Source organism: Erpetoichthys calabaricus, chromosome 12 (genome assembly GCF_900747795.2).
Source record: "Erpetoichthys calabaricus chromosome 12, fErpCal1.3, whole genome shotgun sequence".
Taxonomy (NCBI): Eukaryota; Metazoa; Chordata; class Cladistia; order Polypteriformes; family Polypteridae; genus Erpetoichthys; species Erpetoichthys calabaricus.
Window position 1 is genome coordinate 90524603 of NC_041405.2, and position 13772 is coordinate 90538374.

Here is a 13772-nt window from a genome sequence, read left to right on the forward strand (position 1 = left end):
ACAATGTGCTTCACTGTCAGCAAATATCAGCAATGTTATTTTCCTGTCAGCCATGGTGCGTGGCCGACACTTCCCATGAGAAAGACCTGAAGCCCAATTTCATGGCCAAGATAGCCTGCATAACCAATTCATGGGTCGTGTAAAGTTCTTGATTAAAACACAGGTAATGGTCTAGTGGTTTGTGAGTATTTGCTTAACAGACAGACATCCTTTAGTATTTTAAATATATACGGTGCCCTCCATAATGATTGGGACAAAGATACATTTTTTCCTTGATTCACCCCTCCTGCTCCACAGTTTAAAATTACAAATCAAACAATTCTGGGTGATTAAAGTGCACATTGCAGACTTTCACTTAAGGGGATTTGCATACATCTTAGTCACACTACATATAAATAACTCTTTCTACATGTTCCCCGCATTTCAGGGTACCATAATGTTTGGGACAATTGGCATCACAGGTGTTTGTGATAACTCAAGTGTGTTTCATTGCTTCATTATTGCAGGCACAAGATACCCATGCTTGCTTCTTACCTTTGGTGTCTGTAGTTGCTATTGTTCAACACAAGGACAAGAGCTTTGCCAATGAAAGTCAAAGCAGCCATTATGAGGCGTAAAAACGAGCATAAAGCCATTGGAGAGAGATCGTTAAAAGTTTAGGATTACCTAAATCAACTGCCTGGAATATCACCAAGAAGAAAGAACACACTGTTAAGCTCAGTAATCGCAAAGCGACTGGCAGGCAAAGAAAGACCTCCACTGCTGATGACAGAAGGATCCTCAATATGGTAAAGAAAAAGACCCAAACACCTGTCTGACAGATCAGAAAAAGTCTTCAGGAGGCAGATGTCTATGTATCAGAGACAACCATCCACAGAAGACTTCATGAACAGAAACACAGAGGTCACACTGCAAGATACAAACCTCTAGTCAGCCACCAAAACAGGATGGCCAGATTACAGTTTGCAAAATAGCACTTAAAAGAGCCTGGAAAAAGAACTTGTGGACAGATGAGTCAAAGATGAACCTGTATCAGTGATGGCAAGAGCAAAATGTGAAAACGAAAACTAACTGCCCAAGATCCAAAGCATAGCAAATCATCTGTTAAACATGGTGGTGGTGTTATGACTTGGGCATATATGGCTGCCAAATGTACTGGCACATTTCTTTTCATTGATGTAACTGCTGACGGCAGATGCACAATGAATTCTGAGGTGTACAGAAACATCTCCTCAAGTTTCATTAAATGCCTCCAAACTCACTGGATGGCGCTTTATCCTACAACTAGATAATGATTCCAAACATACTAATAAGGAAACACATGAGTTTTTCAAAGCTAAAAACACAAATTCTTGAATGGTCAAATCAGTCACCCGATTTAAATACACTTGAGAATGACTTCTAATAGCTGAAGAGAAAACGTAAGGGGACAAGAAACAAGTAGGAGCTGAGAATGGCTGCATTAGAGGCTTGGCAGAGCATCACCACAGAAGATCCTCAGTGCTTCGTGATGTCTATGAATCATAGACTTCAAGCAATCATTGCATGCAAAGGATATGCAACAAAGTACTAAATATGACTGTTTTAATATACCTGCCACAGCTGTGTTCCAAACATAATGGTGCTCTGAAATGAGGAGGATCATGTAGAAAATGTGTTGAAAGTTCAACATGCTGTGACCGAAATGTATGCAAATACCCTTAAAGGAAAGCCTGTCTTGGTCCCAAACATTATGGAGGGCACGGTACATGGAATTCCAACAGTTGACCAAATCAAGATTTTCCCTCCCTTGTTATGCTTTTGTCTATTATTTATATAAACTAAATGTAATTTTATTAAAAAAAAAAGTCTTAATAGAACTTTTTGAAACCTGCTAGAAGAAATTGTAAAATTGACAATTTCAGGTATATTTTGTTGATTATCAGAGTAAAGCATTTTTTCCCATAGAAAGAATAATTAGAAATTTTATTAAATCACTTTAGCTCCTATTGCTAAGGAAAATGAATTCTGTAACTTGCAGGGTTACAGTAATAAACATTTTCTTGAAAATACAGCACAGCAATAAAAAAGTAATATTTGAAATAATGTGTTAAACAATTTTTGCAGCACAGAAAAAGTAATCAAATAAAGGGGAATAAGGAAAAAAATAGTTCAATAAAACATAAGACAAAAAAATTGATTTTTATTCCATAGAAAGACATTTATCCATCTCTTTAAAAACATGTACTGAAAATGTAAAAAAAATTCAATAATTGACTTACCCACACACAAGATGTTGAAGCAGAACCCATGGCTTACAGATTTGTTGACCAGCTGGTCTGGCATACTGTCAAACCCCACATGACCCGACAATGGAAGGCTTCTAACCCCTTCTCCCTAAAATATCATAAATAGCAAATAATGGGAAATTTTAATAAGTAGATGTGCTTTCACCATAATAGTTTGTAGTTGGAGAGGGACATGCAAACTACACTTATGTGATCCAATCAGACAGATTATGGCATTCAACAACTGTAACTGGTAAGGAATTCCATTCTACTCAGCAAAAATAGCTGAATACCTGAATAATTATGAAGTAAACAAAATAAGTTTATTGAGGTTAATTATAGTGGCTGTAAGAATGCAATTACCTGAATTTAGACAACCCGCCCCTCAAACTCCTCTTTTTCTTTTTTTGTTTTGAGAAGATCTCACTAAGAAGTCATTAACACTAATTTATCATAATTTTTCATCTTGTTTTGCTAAATGTTTTTCTGAAACTTTGACCAATTTTTTTCAGACAGCATTTCTGTTTCACAAATTACTTTCTTGAACTGTCCAGGAGTGAGGCTCCAGATAAGCCCACTGAGCCACCACGCCAAAAAGCAAGTAATTTTTCATTTTTACAATGAGGTGATCCAGTTGGATTTTATTGTTTTATGACCCACCACCAGTTTACAATGTTCATGCACCGTTATTAATATTCAATATAACTTTGATACTCATATTCAACTTGTGGTACACCAAGATAAATCGAAGCTCAATCAGTGAATATTTTAACAAGAAACACCAAATTCAAAAGGAAAGCTCCAATGCTTTTCGCTTTTCCCCTCCCAAGTACAAGAAGCTGCGTAACAAGACTCGTCACCACCACTTATTGAAATATCTCAGACCAAATCCTCAAAATGTCTGGTTAAAATGAATTTCCTCTGCCAATGGATTTGTCTCTGGTAGATAAGCATCCATATCACATTTGATATTCCCAATTTAAGAATACAGTGGAACCTCGGGTCACGAACGTCTCTGAACACATACAAATCGGGTTACGACTAAAAAGTTCGCCAAACTTTTGCATCTGTTCACGACCACACATTCGGGTGACGAATAAGCCAGTTTCACTTCCAGTTCGTGCACGCCGATGATTTCTGCACGTGTTCAGTCTCTCCCTGTGCATTCGCTGTGAACTCTTTATGCTCTATTTCGTTTCCCTTCCGGTTCGTACACGCCGGTGATTTACGCACGTGTTCAATCTCTCCCTGTACAGTACATTGTTCTCGGTCAGACGTGCATCGCACAGAGGGACTTTGTGGTATAGTGGGTCCATAGCTCATGTCAAGAGGCCAGTTTTAAATAAATAATCGCTGCACTTGCAGCTTAGCGAGGTGCTGTGGTAGTTGAGTGGCTGAAGCAGTTCCAGGGGAATTCGTGGTGTGGGCATTTCTCACCTAAGTGCACAGGTGGGAAACCGTCCACATCCGTAATTGGTCCTGGGGCTGCTGGTTGCTACAGCTGCCACGTCCTCTTCATAAATAGAAGCGCGAGGCAGCTAAAGGGAGGGAAAAGAAAAGAAAGACGGAGGTTGCGGAGTGAGGAAGTAAGCAGGAAGCAGTGTGGAAAGAACCGGTGTGAGCGTGCGCGTGCTTAGGCAGGCAGCTGGACAGTGAGCCCAAGCAGGGGTGTTTGGTCAACACTCGGTGGGACAGAAGGAAGCAGTCGCTCCAGCTGAGCGATCAAGGAGCTGGAGTGACCAGAAGAAGGATGGCTGGCCGCATAAAGCCGAGAAGGCAGCGGGAGTCATGAGGCTTGGGCGGTGAATTCCCTGATGTGGGAAGCCAAGTCTCGGTCTGGAGAGTGTGTGACCAAAGCCAGGGATCGGGAGGCGTCCAGAACAGAATGAATGACAGCTGTGGGTAGAGTGGCTACCCTGTTACGAAGCCTGGATAAGGAGAAGCAGGGGGGTCACCAGTTAAAGAATGCACCGGGCTTGTTTTTAAAGAGACTGCTTCCAGCATTGTTTTAACCTCGTTGTATTTAATGAAGACTTTTTTCTATTGGATTTTAACCTCCACTTCACTTTTGTTTTTATGGGATTATTTACTGAAGGATTCTGAAAGCACTGCACTTTTATTTAATTTGGACTTTGTTTTTGATTGCTGTTTTGTTGATTTTCATAAAAGCACTTGGCACTTTTTGCACCATCCCCTTGCTCAATTGTAGTGCCTCTCTGTCGTGCTCATCGGTAACATTACCGACGATGACGGGTTTAAGGGTGCCCGGAAGCGAGATGGGAGCACGCGGCAAACCCGCATTGTCACATACTTTACCTCAAAACTGCAATCTCCTCTCCACCCAGTTCCTCCTCACTTCCTTCATGCCAGAACTCGACTCATGCAAGGTTAGTTTTCTTGGTTGTTTATGGTTAGTTTTTGTATAAATTAAGGATTTTTTGAAGTTTCATTTTTTTCCCTGTGCTTAAAACTCATTAAAAAAAAGTGTTTACAGCGAGCGATTCGTAAGGCTGTAGCGTGAACTCTTGCAATGTTAGTTTTCTCTGTTCAAGGTTTTTTCAGTGTTATTCAATGTTTTTACATTTAGTTTACTATTACACTGTGCATTCTATGGCATAATTAACTATTTTTGTGCTTAAAAATCTTTAAAAAAAAATATATATATATTTACATACAGTTCATACGGTCCGGAACGGATTAATTGTATTTACATACAATCCTATGGGGGGAAATTACTTCAGGTCACAACCAAATCAGGTTGCGACCAGAGTTTTAGAACGAATTATGGTCGTGAGCCGAGGTTCCACTGCATATTATATATATATATATATATATATATATTTATTGTGATGGACGGTCGGCGTTTCAGTCTGGCCGAGATGTCCCTGAACAGAAAAAAAGAAAGAAGAGCGGGCTTTTCAGGGCACTGCATCCCCTGGGACGCTAGGTGGCAGCTCCCCTGGACGGAAATGGTTCCCCGGATTCCCTCAGGGCATCATGGGACATGGAGTCCGTATCCTCAGCCCTGTTGGGTGCCGTGGGTGCCACCAGGGGGAGCTCACAAGGAACCTGGGGACTCCTATTGTTGTTATGACCCGGAAGTACTTCGGAGGCACGAGGACAGGAGCCCGCAGTACTTCCGGGCTACTTGAAGGATGATGTGGTGTTTGACCTGGAGAAGGAATACTTCTGGGTCATGGACTATTTAAAGGACTGGTCAAAACCAGCAAAGGGAGCCGGAGTTGCGAGGGTGGGTGACTGAGCTGCTGGGAGTGGAGGATTGACTTATTGTATTATTATTGGTGAATTGTGGAGTGTGCGGTGCTTTGTGCACTTTATTGAAGAATATTAAAGAAATTATTCTTGGTGCTTTTAAACGTGTGTCCTGGACGTCTGTCTGGTGGGTTTAGCGGGGCAACAGCGCCTCAAGCGTCCACAATATATATATATATATATATATATAAATATATAAATAAAAAATATATAATTATATATATATTGTGGCACCCGGACGGTGCTCATGCACAAAATCGAGCCCGGTGTATTCTTTAACTGTCTTGTGGCGCTGTAGTAGTGCTGCTGCTTTGCAGTAAGAAGACTGTGGAAGATTGTGGTTTCGCTTCCCAGTTCCTCCCTGTGTGGATAGCGCTTTGAATACTGAGAACACCGCTATATCAATGTAACGAAGTATTAACAGGAAATTGTCTTCGTGTAATAGTAAAAAGCAAATTAACCGCGACAAACAAACTGTTTTACACGCTGCATACCAACCCGCGCCGTAGTATACGCCGCGTAATCACACCACTTTTTAAATGTTTTTTAAGCAGAGGGAAAAAAATGAACATTTGCAAAATCCGTAACACTGCTTTCAGTAAGTACAATGCACACGCGTTTAATTTGTCAGCCGTCTTTTCTGGTTTGGGCTGCTTTTGCAGTGTTACCGCTTGTGCATATTAAATCTTGAAATCCTTCGAGTAACTAATTAACTAACTAACACCAACCCACCCACACACACAGCTTGTGTGAAACAAATGCGGCCGTACTTTCATAATTTTGTTGCAGCCTATAGTGGAGTCAGGCACAGAGAAGGTCAGCTGCTGAGAGAGCATCTTGACTGTTGCAGGGCCTGCATCGGTGAAGCAGGTGAGACGTTAATGAAACAGAGGCACAGGGCGTATTGGTTTTTAAAGACTGCTTCCTTCTTTGTGTTTCAACCTCAGTTTTAAAGGATTGTTTTAAGGATCCCATGGGATACCCCTCGCAAACTGTTTTAGACACTGCATTCAGCAATTCACATCCGCGACAAACATGCCTCATCTTACATGGTCCTGCTGCGTCCACCCTCGTTCTCAAAGCATACACACCACCTGGTCATGTGCCCGCTCGCAAGAGCAACTCAAGGAGACCCGCCCACCAACTCTAAGACCATGGCGTGTAAAACAGTTTGCGATGGTGGTGCGTGCGTCATAACCGAAAAGAATAATGAAAAGTCAACGTGGCTCAGAGGTGCATGTGGACTCCTAGCACAGACGAAAGCGACTTACGGGGTGGTCGGTGAGTTGTTGTGTCCGGGCACATGAGCAGGCAGTGGGAATGTCTACAGAGCGAGGGTGGACGCGGGCCGGGGAATAAGGAGTGTTGGTGGGCGGGGAAACGTTTTCCGTGTTCCTGCAGGACCATCTAAGAAGACGCATGTTTGTCGCGGATGCGAATTGCTGTATGTAGCGTGTAAAACAGTTTGCAATGTTGCACGATGTCGTGCGTCGTAACCGAAAAGTCAACGTGGCTCAGAGCTGCATGTGGACTGTAGCACAGACAAACAGAAATGATGGCGTGTTTTCCAAGGCGTCGCGTCCAAGTTGGTGGGCGTGGCTCTGCGAGTTTTCGTCGTATCCAATGGTCTTAGAGTTGGTGGGCGTGGCTCCTTCCTGCGTGCGGGCGTGGCTCCTTCCTGCGTGCTTTCATGGGTGTCTTGCCCGCTCTGGCGGTGGCTTACAGAATTTATATAATTATATATATATATATATATATATATAGATATATAGATAGATATCAGATCACCAAAATCTTAACTGACATCTTTTTAATTAAATCTTAAATTTTTTTTATATATTTTTTTTTCTTTTAGAAAGCAGTGGAGTTTGCAAAACCTTCTCTTCAATTGGAAGAGCAGTCACTGTGCATCTCCTCAGTATCTTAACTCCTGCTGCTGCTGCTAGGTACACCTGAAGACTGAACAAAAAAAAACAAAAAAAAAACAAACATGAACTTTGTCTAATTTCACTCAAACAGGGAATTTTGCAAGGTGTTGGGGAAGACTAAAAATTGCTTAAGTTTATTTTTCTAGCTGATTCTGGCTGTGTAATGGTATGGCAAGAATATACACCCTTGTGTAATATGAGCTCTATATAGGCGCTTGACCCGGCACAGAAGGACACAGAGGCACATATAAAATCAATGGACTTTTTATTATTTTCTTCTCCCGTGGGCGCACGTCTTCACAGGTAATACACAGTCCCACAAAACACAACAACAACAGCACTCTTTCTCCTCTCCCACCACTCCTCCACAAGCTTAGTCCTCCTTCCTCCCGACTCTGGCTCTCTTCAGTGGTGGTGGCTGGCCTTTTTTATACCCCACCCGGAAGCATTCCGGGTGCTTGATCACCTGGACCTAATTGCATTTCCGGGTGGGGCTGAGGAATTGACCAGCCAGGCTGCAAAGTCCATGCAGCCCCCCCTGGTGGCCACCCGAGCCCCCAACCAGGCTGTGGAGGACTCCATGTCCCATGGAGCCATGCGCCAGGTTGGGGAATCATCGTCCGCCAGTGAGGCTGCCACCAAGCGTCCCGGGGGAGGTATTGAGCTGCCCATGGTGGCTCCCCCGGAACAGATGCAGCAGGGGCGTCCCTGCCAGGCATGGGACCCGGCTGTCCTTCACACTTGCTAAATCTTACTCAGGATGACAGGGGAAGTCGGAATCTACCCTGGCAACACCAGGCAAAACCAAGATGGAGTATCAATGTTATCACACTTTATTTTTTATTTTAGGATTTTACACATCTCAAAAATTAACAATTGAATGTAATATTGTATTAAAATAATCAGTGAAATGTTTAAAATTATTACATTAGTGGTATTATAAAAAAAGAAGATCTTAGTGGCTGGCAGAAAATATACAAAGTTAACAAAATGACTGAAAGCTTTCATTTTTGCATGTGAAGCAAAAGCAGCTTAGTACTACAGTTACACCCAAAGTTTCAACAATCAATAAAATGACGACTGTCGGAGATTTGATAGTGTCAGTGCAGCTGTATATATCCAGTAGAGGGAAGAGAGCCATTCCATCGTTTTAAGAGCAGCTTGTCATAGTTAACCAACAGCTGCAGCATTTATATGCGTCTTCAGGCAAGAGCACACAAACCATCAGTTGTTAAGACTTTGCTGGAGCAATGTTCACCTCCCATAGGGGACATTAATTAAGTGGGAGTTGTACTGAAGCGCCATATACAAGTGTAAAAGGTTAACAACAACATATACATATACATATATATATATATATATATATATATATATATATATATATATATATATATATGCATGCATATATATATATAATATATATATATATGTATATGTTGTTGTTAACCTCTCTGCTGTAAGCACTTTTTTTTTTTTTTTTTAATGAATTTTAAGCACAGGGGAAAAAAAACATTTGAACAAATCCGAACTTTATTAAACACCAACCATAAACCACCAAGAAAGTAACACTGCAGTAGTTCACGCTAAAAGCCTTACGACCTGATCGCTGTGTAAACTTTTTTTTAAATGAGTTTTAAGCACAGGGAAAAAATGAACATTTGAAAAATCCGTAATTTAATAAACAACCAAGAAAAGTAACATTGCAACAATTCACGCTATGAACCGAAACATGAACATTTGAAAAATCCGTAATACAAAAACTAACCATAAACCACCAAGAAAACTCACCTTGCATGAGTCGAGTTCTGGCATGAAGGAAGTGAGGAGGAACTGAGTGGAGAGGAGGTTACAGTTTTGAGGGAGAGTCCAGCTCCGCAATGGAGGGATGTTCTCCTTCAGGTGTTTTCTCTGATTTCTTGGGTTTCTGGTGTTTTTAGCTGTTTAGCTGGTGGATCAGACTTCACGAAATAGCGGTCTAATGTGATTTGCCTTTTCCTACGCATTAAAATTTTTTGGAAATGCGAGACGACATTGTCGTTCATCATGTTTATCACTCTGTTCGTAACCGCTTTGTCAGGGTGGTTCTTTTCGAGAAAATCCTGGCACTCATTCCATTTTTCCATGATCGCATCACTTTTTATAACCGCCCTTTCCTCTTCTTCCCCGGAGGGCTGCTCCTCGGTGAGCAACCTAAGCTGCTCCTGCTGGAGTTCAGCGAGTTCCTCCGTCGTCAGCTCCTCCTTGTGATCCAGGACCAGCTCCTCGATGTCCTCATTGTTCACTTCAAGACCCATGCTCTTGCCCATGGACACAATCTCATCCACAACAGGAGGCTCAAAGCTTTCTAAAACCTGTTCAGGAACGCATTCAGGCCAAAGTTTCTTCCAGGCCGAGATCAAGGTCCGGTGTGTGACATCTTTCCAGGTTTTATCACTGAGGCCGATGCAATGAACGATATTAAAATGGTTCTTCCAGAACTCTTTCGGGGTCAAAGACGTCTCCTCGGTCACATTGAAACACCTAGCGAATAGTCCTTTGGTGTACAGCTTCTTAAAATTTGAAATAACCTGCTGGTCCATGGGCTGCAGAAGAGTCATGTTGGGGGGGAGGAACACGACCTTAATAAAGTCATACTCCTCAACCATATCGTCAACCAAATTTGGAGGGTGTGCCGGTGCATTGTCCATCAGAATTTTTTGGAAATGCGAGACGACATTGTCGTTCATCATGTTTATCACTCTGTTCGTAACCGCTTTGTCAGGGTGGTTCTTTTCGAAAAAATCCTGGCACTCGTTCCATTTTTCCATGATCGCGAAGGCATTTTTTAGGCAGGTTATTCTCTTCGAGATATTGCTTCACGGCGGGAGCAAAAGCCTCGTGCAGCCATTCCAAAAACAAGGTCCTTGTGACCCAACCCTTCATGTTTCCTTCTACATCACGGGTAGTCTGGCTTTGTTTACATTGTGCTGCTTGAAAGCACGAGGGTTCTCAAATTGGTAAACGAGTAGCAGCTTGATTTTTACGTCACCACTAGCGTTAGCACACAGCAAAATAGTTAACCTGTCCTTCACTGGTTTATGGCCGGGCATAGCCTTCTCTTCCTGGGTAATGTAGGTCCTCTTCGGCATCCTCTTCCAGAACAATCCGGTCTCGTCGCAGTTGAAGACTTGTTACGGGATGTAGCCTTAGTCCTCCACTAATTTTGTGAAATTTTTCACGAATTCTTTTGCAGCTTCAGCGTCAAAACTAGCAGCCTCTCCATGCCTTACCACACTATGAATGCCACTTCTCTTGCAAAACATTTCAAACCATCTTCTACTGGCTTTAAATTCCTCACTTTTGCCACTCGTAGAAGTATAGTTTTGCAGCAAATCGCCATGAATCATTCTGGGTTTCTCGCATAACATCGCCTCGCTTACACGGTCCCCTGCAAGTTGCTTCTCGTTCAGCCACACTAGCAACAGTTTTTCCACCTCTTCCAGCACTTGAGGCCGCTGCCTGGTTAACACTGCAACTCTTTTTGCAACATCAGCTGCTTTAATAGACTCTTTCTGCTTTAGAATAGTCGAAATCGTAGATTATGACTTCTTGTACTCGCCGGCAAGATCAGTAACACAAATGCCACGCTCATACTTTTCAATAATTTCTTTCTTTACTTCGATTTCAATTTTCTTCAAAACTTTCTTCTCACCACACTTCACTAGCTTAGAAGCCATGGTTGACTGCAAAAGCACACGAAATACTGTAGAGCACAAAGAGTTCACAGGTAAAGCACGCACATCTGACTGAGAACAATGAACAGGGATAGGCTGAATACGTGCTTAAATACAGTAACCTGCGCGTACAAACTGGAAGGGAAATGAAATAGAGCACAAAGAGTTCACAGGTAAAGCACGCACGTCTGACCGAGAACAATGCAACACGTGCAGAAATCATCGGCGCACACAAACCGAAAGAGAAACTGGCTTGTTCATGTACAGAGTGTGTGGTCGTGAACAGATACAAAAGTTTGGCGAACTTTTTGGTTGTAATCTGATTTGTACGTGTACAGAAGACGTTCGTGAACCGAGGTTCCACTGTATTGCAATACTGAAGTGTATCGATATTTTTTTACACCCCTACAATTAGGGAATTGATAAGATTTTCACGATTCCGATTCCATTTTCGATTCTGTTTAACAATTCGATTCTTTATCGATTCTCCTATCGATTCTTATTTTTAAAAAAGGAGAACACACAGGTCGATTAACTTAGAACTTTGTTTTATATCTTATCTTTGAACAAGATAGAAATTTAGGAGTAGCATGACCTTACAAACCCAACAGTGAGATCTTAAGAGATCCACAGCCTACGGCTCCTCGATGGGGTGCCACGGGGTCCCCAGAAAAAAATGTGTAAATGTAAAATAATAATAAAATAAATATTCTTCTGTAGCAATAACAAAGTATAACATAAATTATTCTGTGGCAATTACACAAGAATGTCCAGTAACATTTACACTCTCCTTTTTAAAAGTATATATGAGCTGAGCACTCAAAAATAAAACTACATCAGCCAGCAACAAATACAATCAACTCAAGTCCAATGGAACTGTGCACAGTGCAATTCTGCAACCATCAACTATTTTGACAGCTACATCCATGTTGGCCGCATTATCAACAGTGGCTGCCACAACCTTGTCTTTGATACCATACTCCTCCAAGATCTCATCAGTCTCCTCTGCTACAGCTGTCCCTGTCTGTGCCTGGTACACTGGTTTGGTTCTGAGGACTTTTTCTTGAGCCTGGCCATTCCTGACATAATGCAGCGTTACTGTGAGGTAATGATCTTGACTAAAACTTGCCCATCCATCTGCAGTTACGGCTGCCTTCAACACGTTTCAGCTCAGAAATAGAAACGGATGAAACATCTGGTAAGAGGAGAACACGCAAATTTGACATTCCCTGACTTAGCCTACAATTTAACACATTCACTTACCGAAAATCGGGGGCATCTACTGTGGCAAATGGGTGCAAGCCTTTTACCACAAACTTAGTCACTGCTCGGTGACATTCGTCTATCCTGGCCTGTGTCATTTTACTTTTCCCCGCCTCTGTGAAAGGAGAAGCTACCGGTAGATTGCAGCGAGAACTGCCAGCATCTGAGACAGCCAGACTCTGTCTGTCTCTCTCGTCATGGTCATCTAAATGCAATGCACAGTAATAGCAGGTTTTGCAATAAGGCAAATCGCGCTAACATAATATGCAATGTTAGTTGATTAGTTCCCTGCCGTATTAACTGGAGAGGACCTGCAAACGTTACCGCTGCTGCTGGGTTGAGATTCACTAGTCCAGAGTGGATCAAAAACACAACATTCATTTAAGGTTATCGCGTGTTGTGTGCAAATGCTTTTGCATATTCGTAGTGTTTCCTCCCTTTGATGAAATATCTACTTTGCAAGTATTGCAAGTTGCCCTGTTGTCATCCTTTCTCGTAAAGTATAACCAAACTTTTGAGCATTTGTGCCGCTTAGGCGCCATGTTTCCTGCTGGGTAAATGACGCTACGCAACGCGGTGACGTCATTCGAGGCGACTGGAATCGATAGGGGAATCGTTTGCAAAAATGGCAAACAATTCCAAGGAATTGAAACAGTGGGAACCGGTTCTCAACAAGAACCGGTTTTCAATTCCCATCCCTACCTACAATATATGTTCTGATATTACATGTTTGGCATCTTACAATCTGTTCAAACTCTTCTTTGTAGGTCTATATCAGTCTTTCTCAAAGTGGGCGATAACGCCCCCTTGTGGGCGCTGGAGGCCTACAGGGGGGTGTTAAAGGGCCCAGAGAAAATTGGGGGGTGTTGAAGCGGTTTAGGGGGGCGATGGCTGATTTGTGTTTTTTTTTCTAATTTTTTAAAATTTAAACTAAAATCAAAACCTACCTACTATACTACATCGATTATTTCGTTCTTATTCCTGTCCTGTTTGATTGTATAAATATAAATAATTTATCATGGCTTTCGTAAGTACCCCATGAGCAGTCAAGTTTTAACAAGTTTTTATTAAACGCGGCCAGATCATCGATACTTGTTCTAACTGGTTCCGGTCATTTTTATCGAAAATAAAAAATATAGAAAATAAAAAATATCGAATTAAAAAATGTCGAAATTTTCGTATAAATAAAAAATTAATCTTAGCCCTAGCCTTAACCCCGTAAACCAATTTTTTATTTATACTAAAATTTCGACATTTTTTAATTCGATATTTTTTATTTTCTATATTTTTTATTTTCAATAAAAATGACGGTTACTGTTCTAACTTGC

The 13772-nt window shown here is 41.7% G+C and overlaps 1 protein-coding gene across 4 annotated transcripts in view; it reads right to left on the reverse strand.

Annotated features, from left to right (window-relative positions):
• Positions 1 to 13772, reverse strand: part of septin6 (septin 6) — an 86345-nt gene that overhangs the window by 42145 nt on the left and 30428 nt on the right. For all 4 annotated transcript variants that reach the window (XM_028815856.2, XM_028815854.2, XM_028815855.2 and 1 more), the window contains exon 2: positions 2262 to 2376. In XM_028815856.2, coding sequence (XP_028671689.1) covers positions 2262 to 2376 — 115 coding nt within the window. The remainder of the gene's footprint in view (positions 1 to 2261; positions 2377 to 13772) is intronic.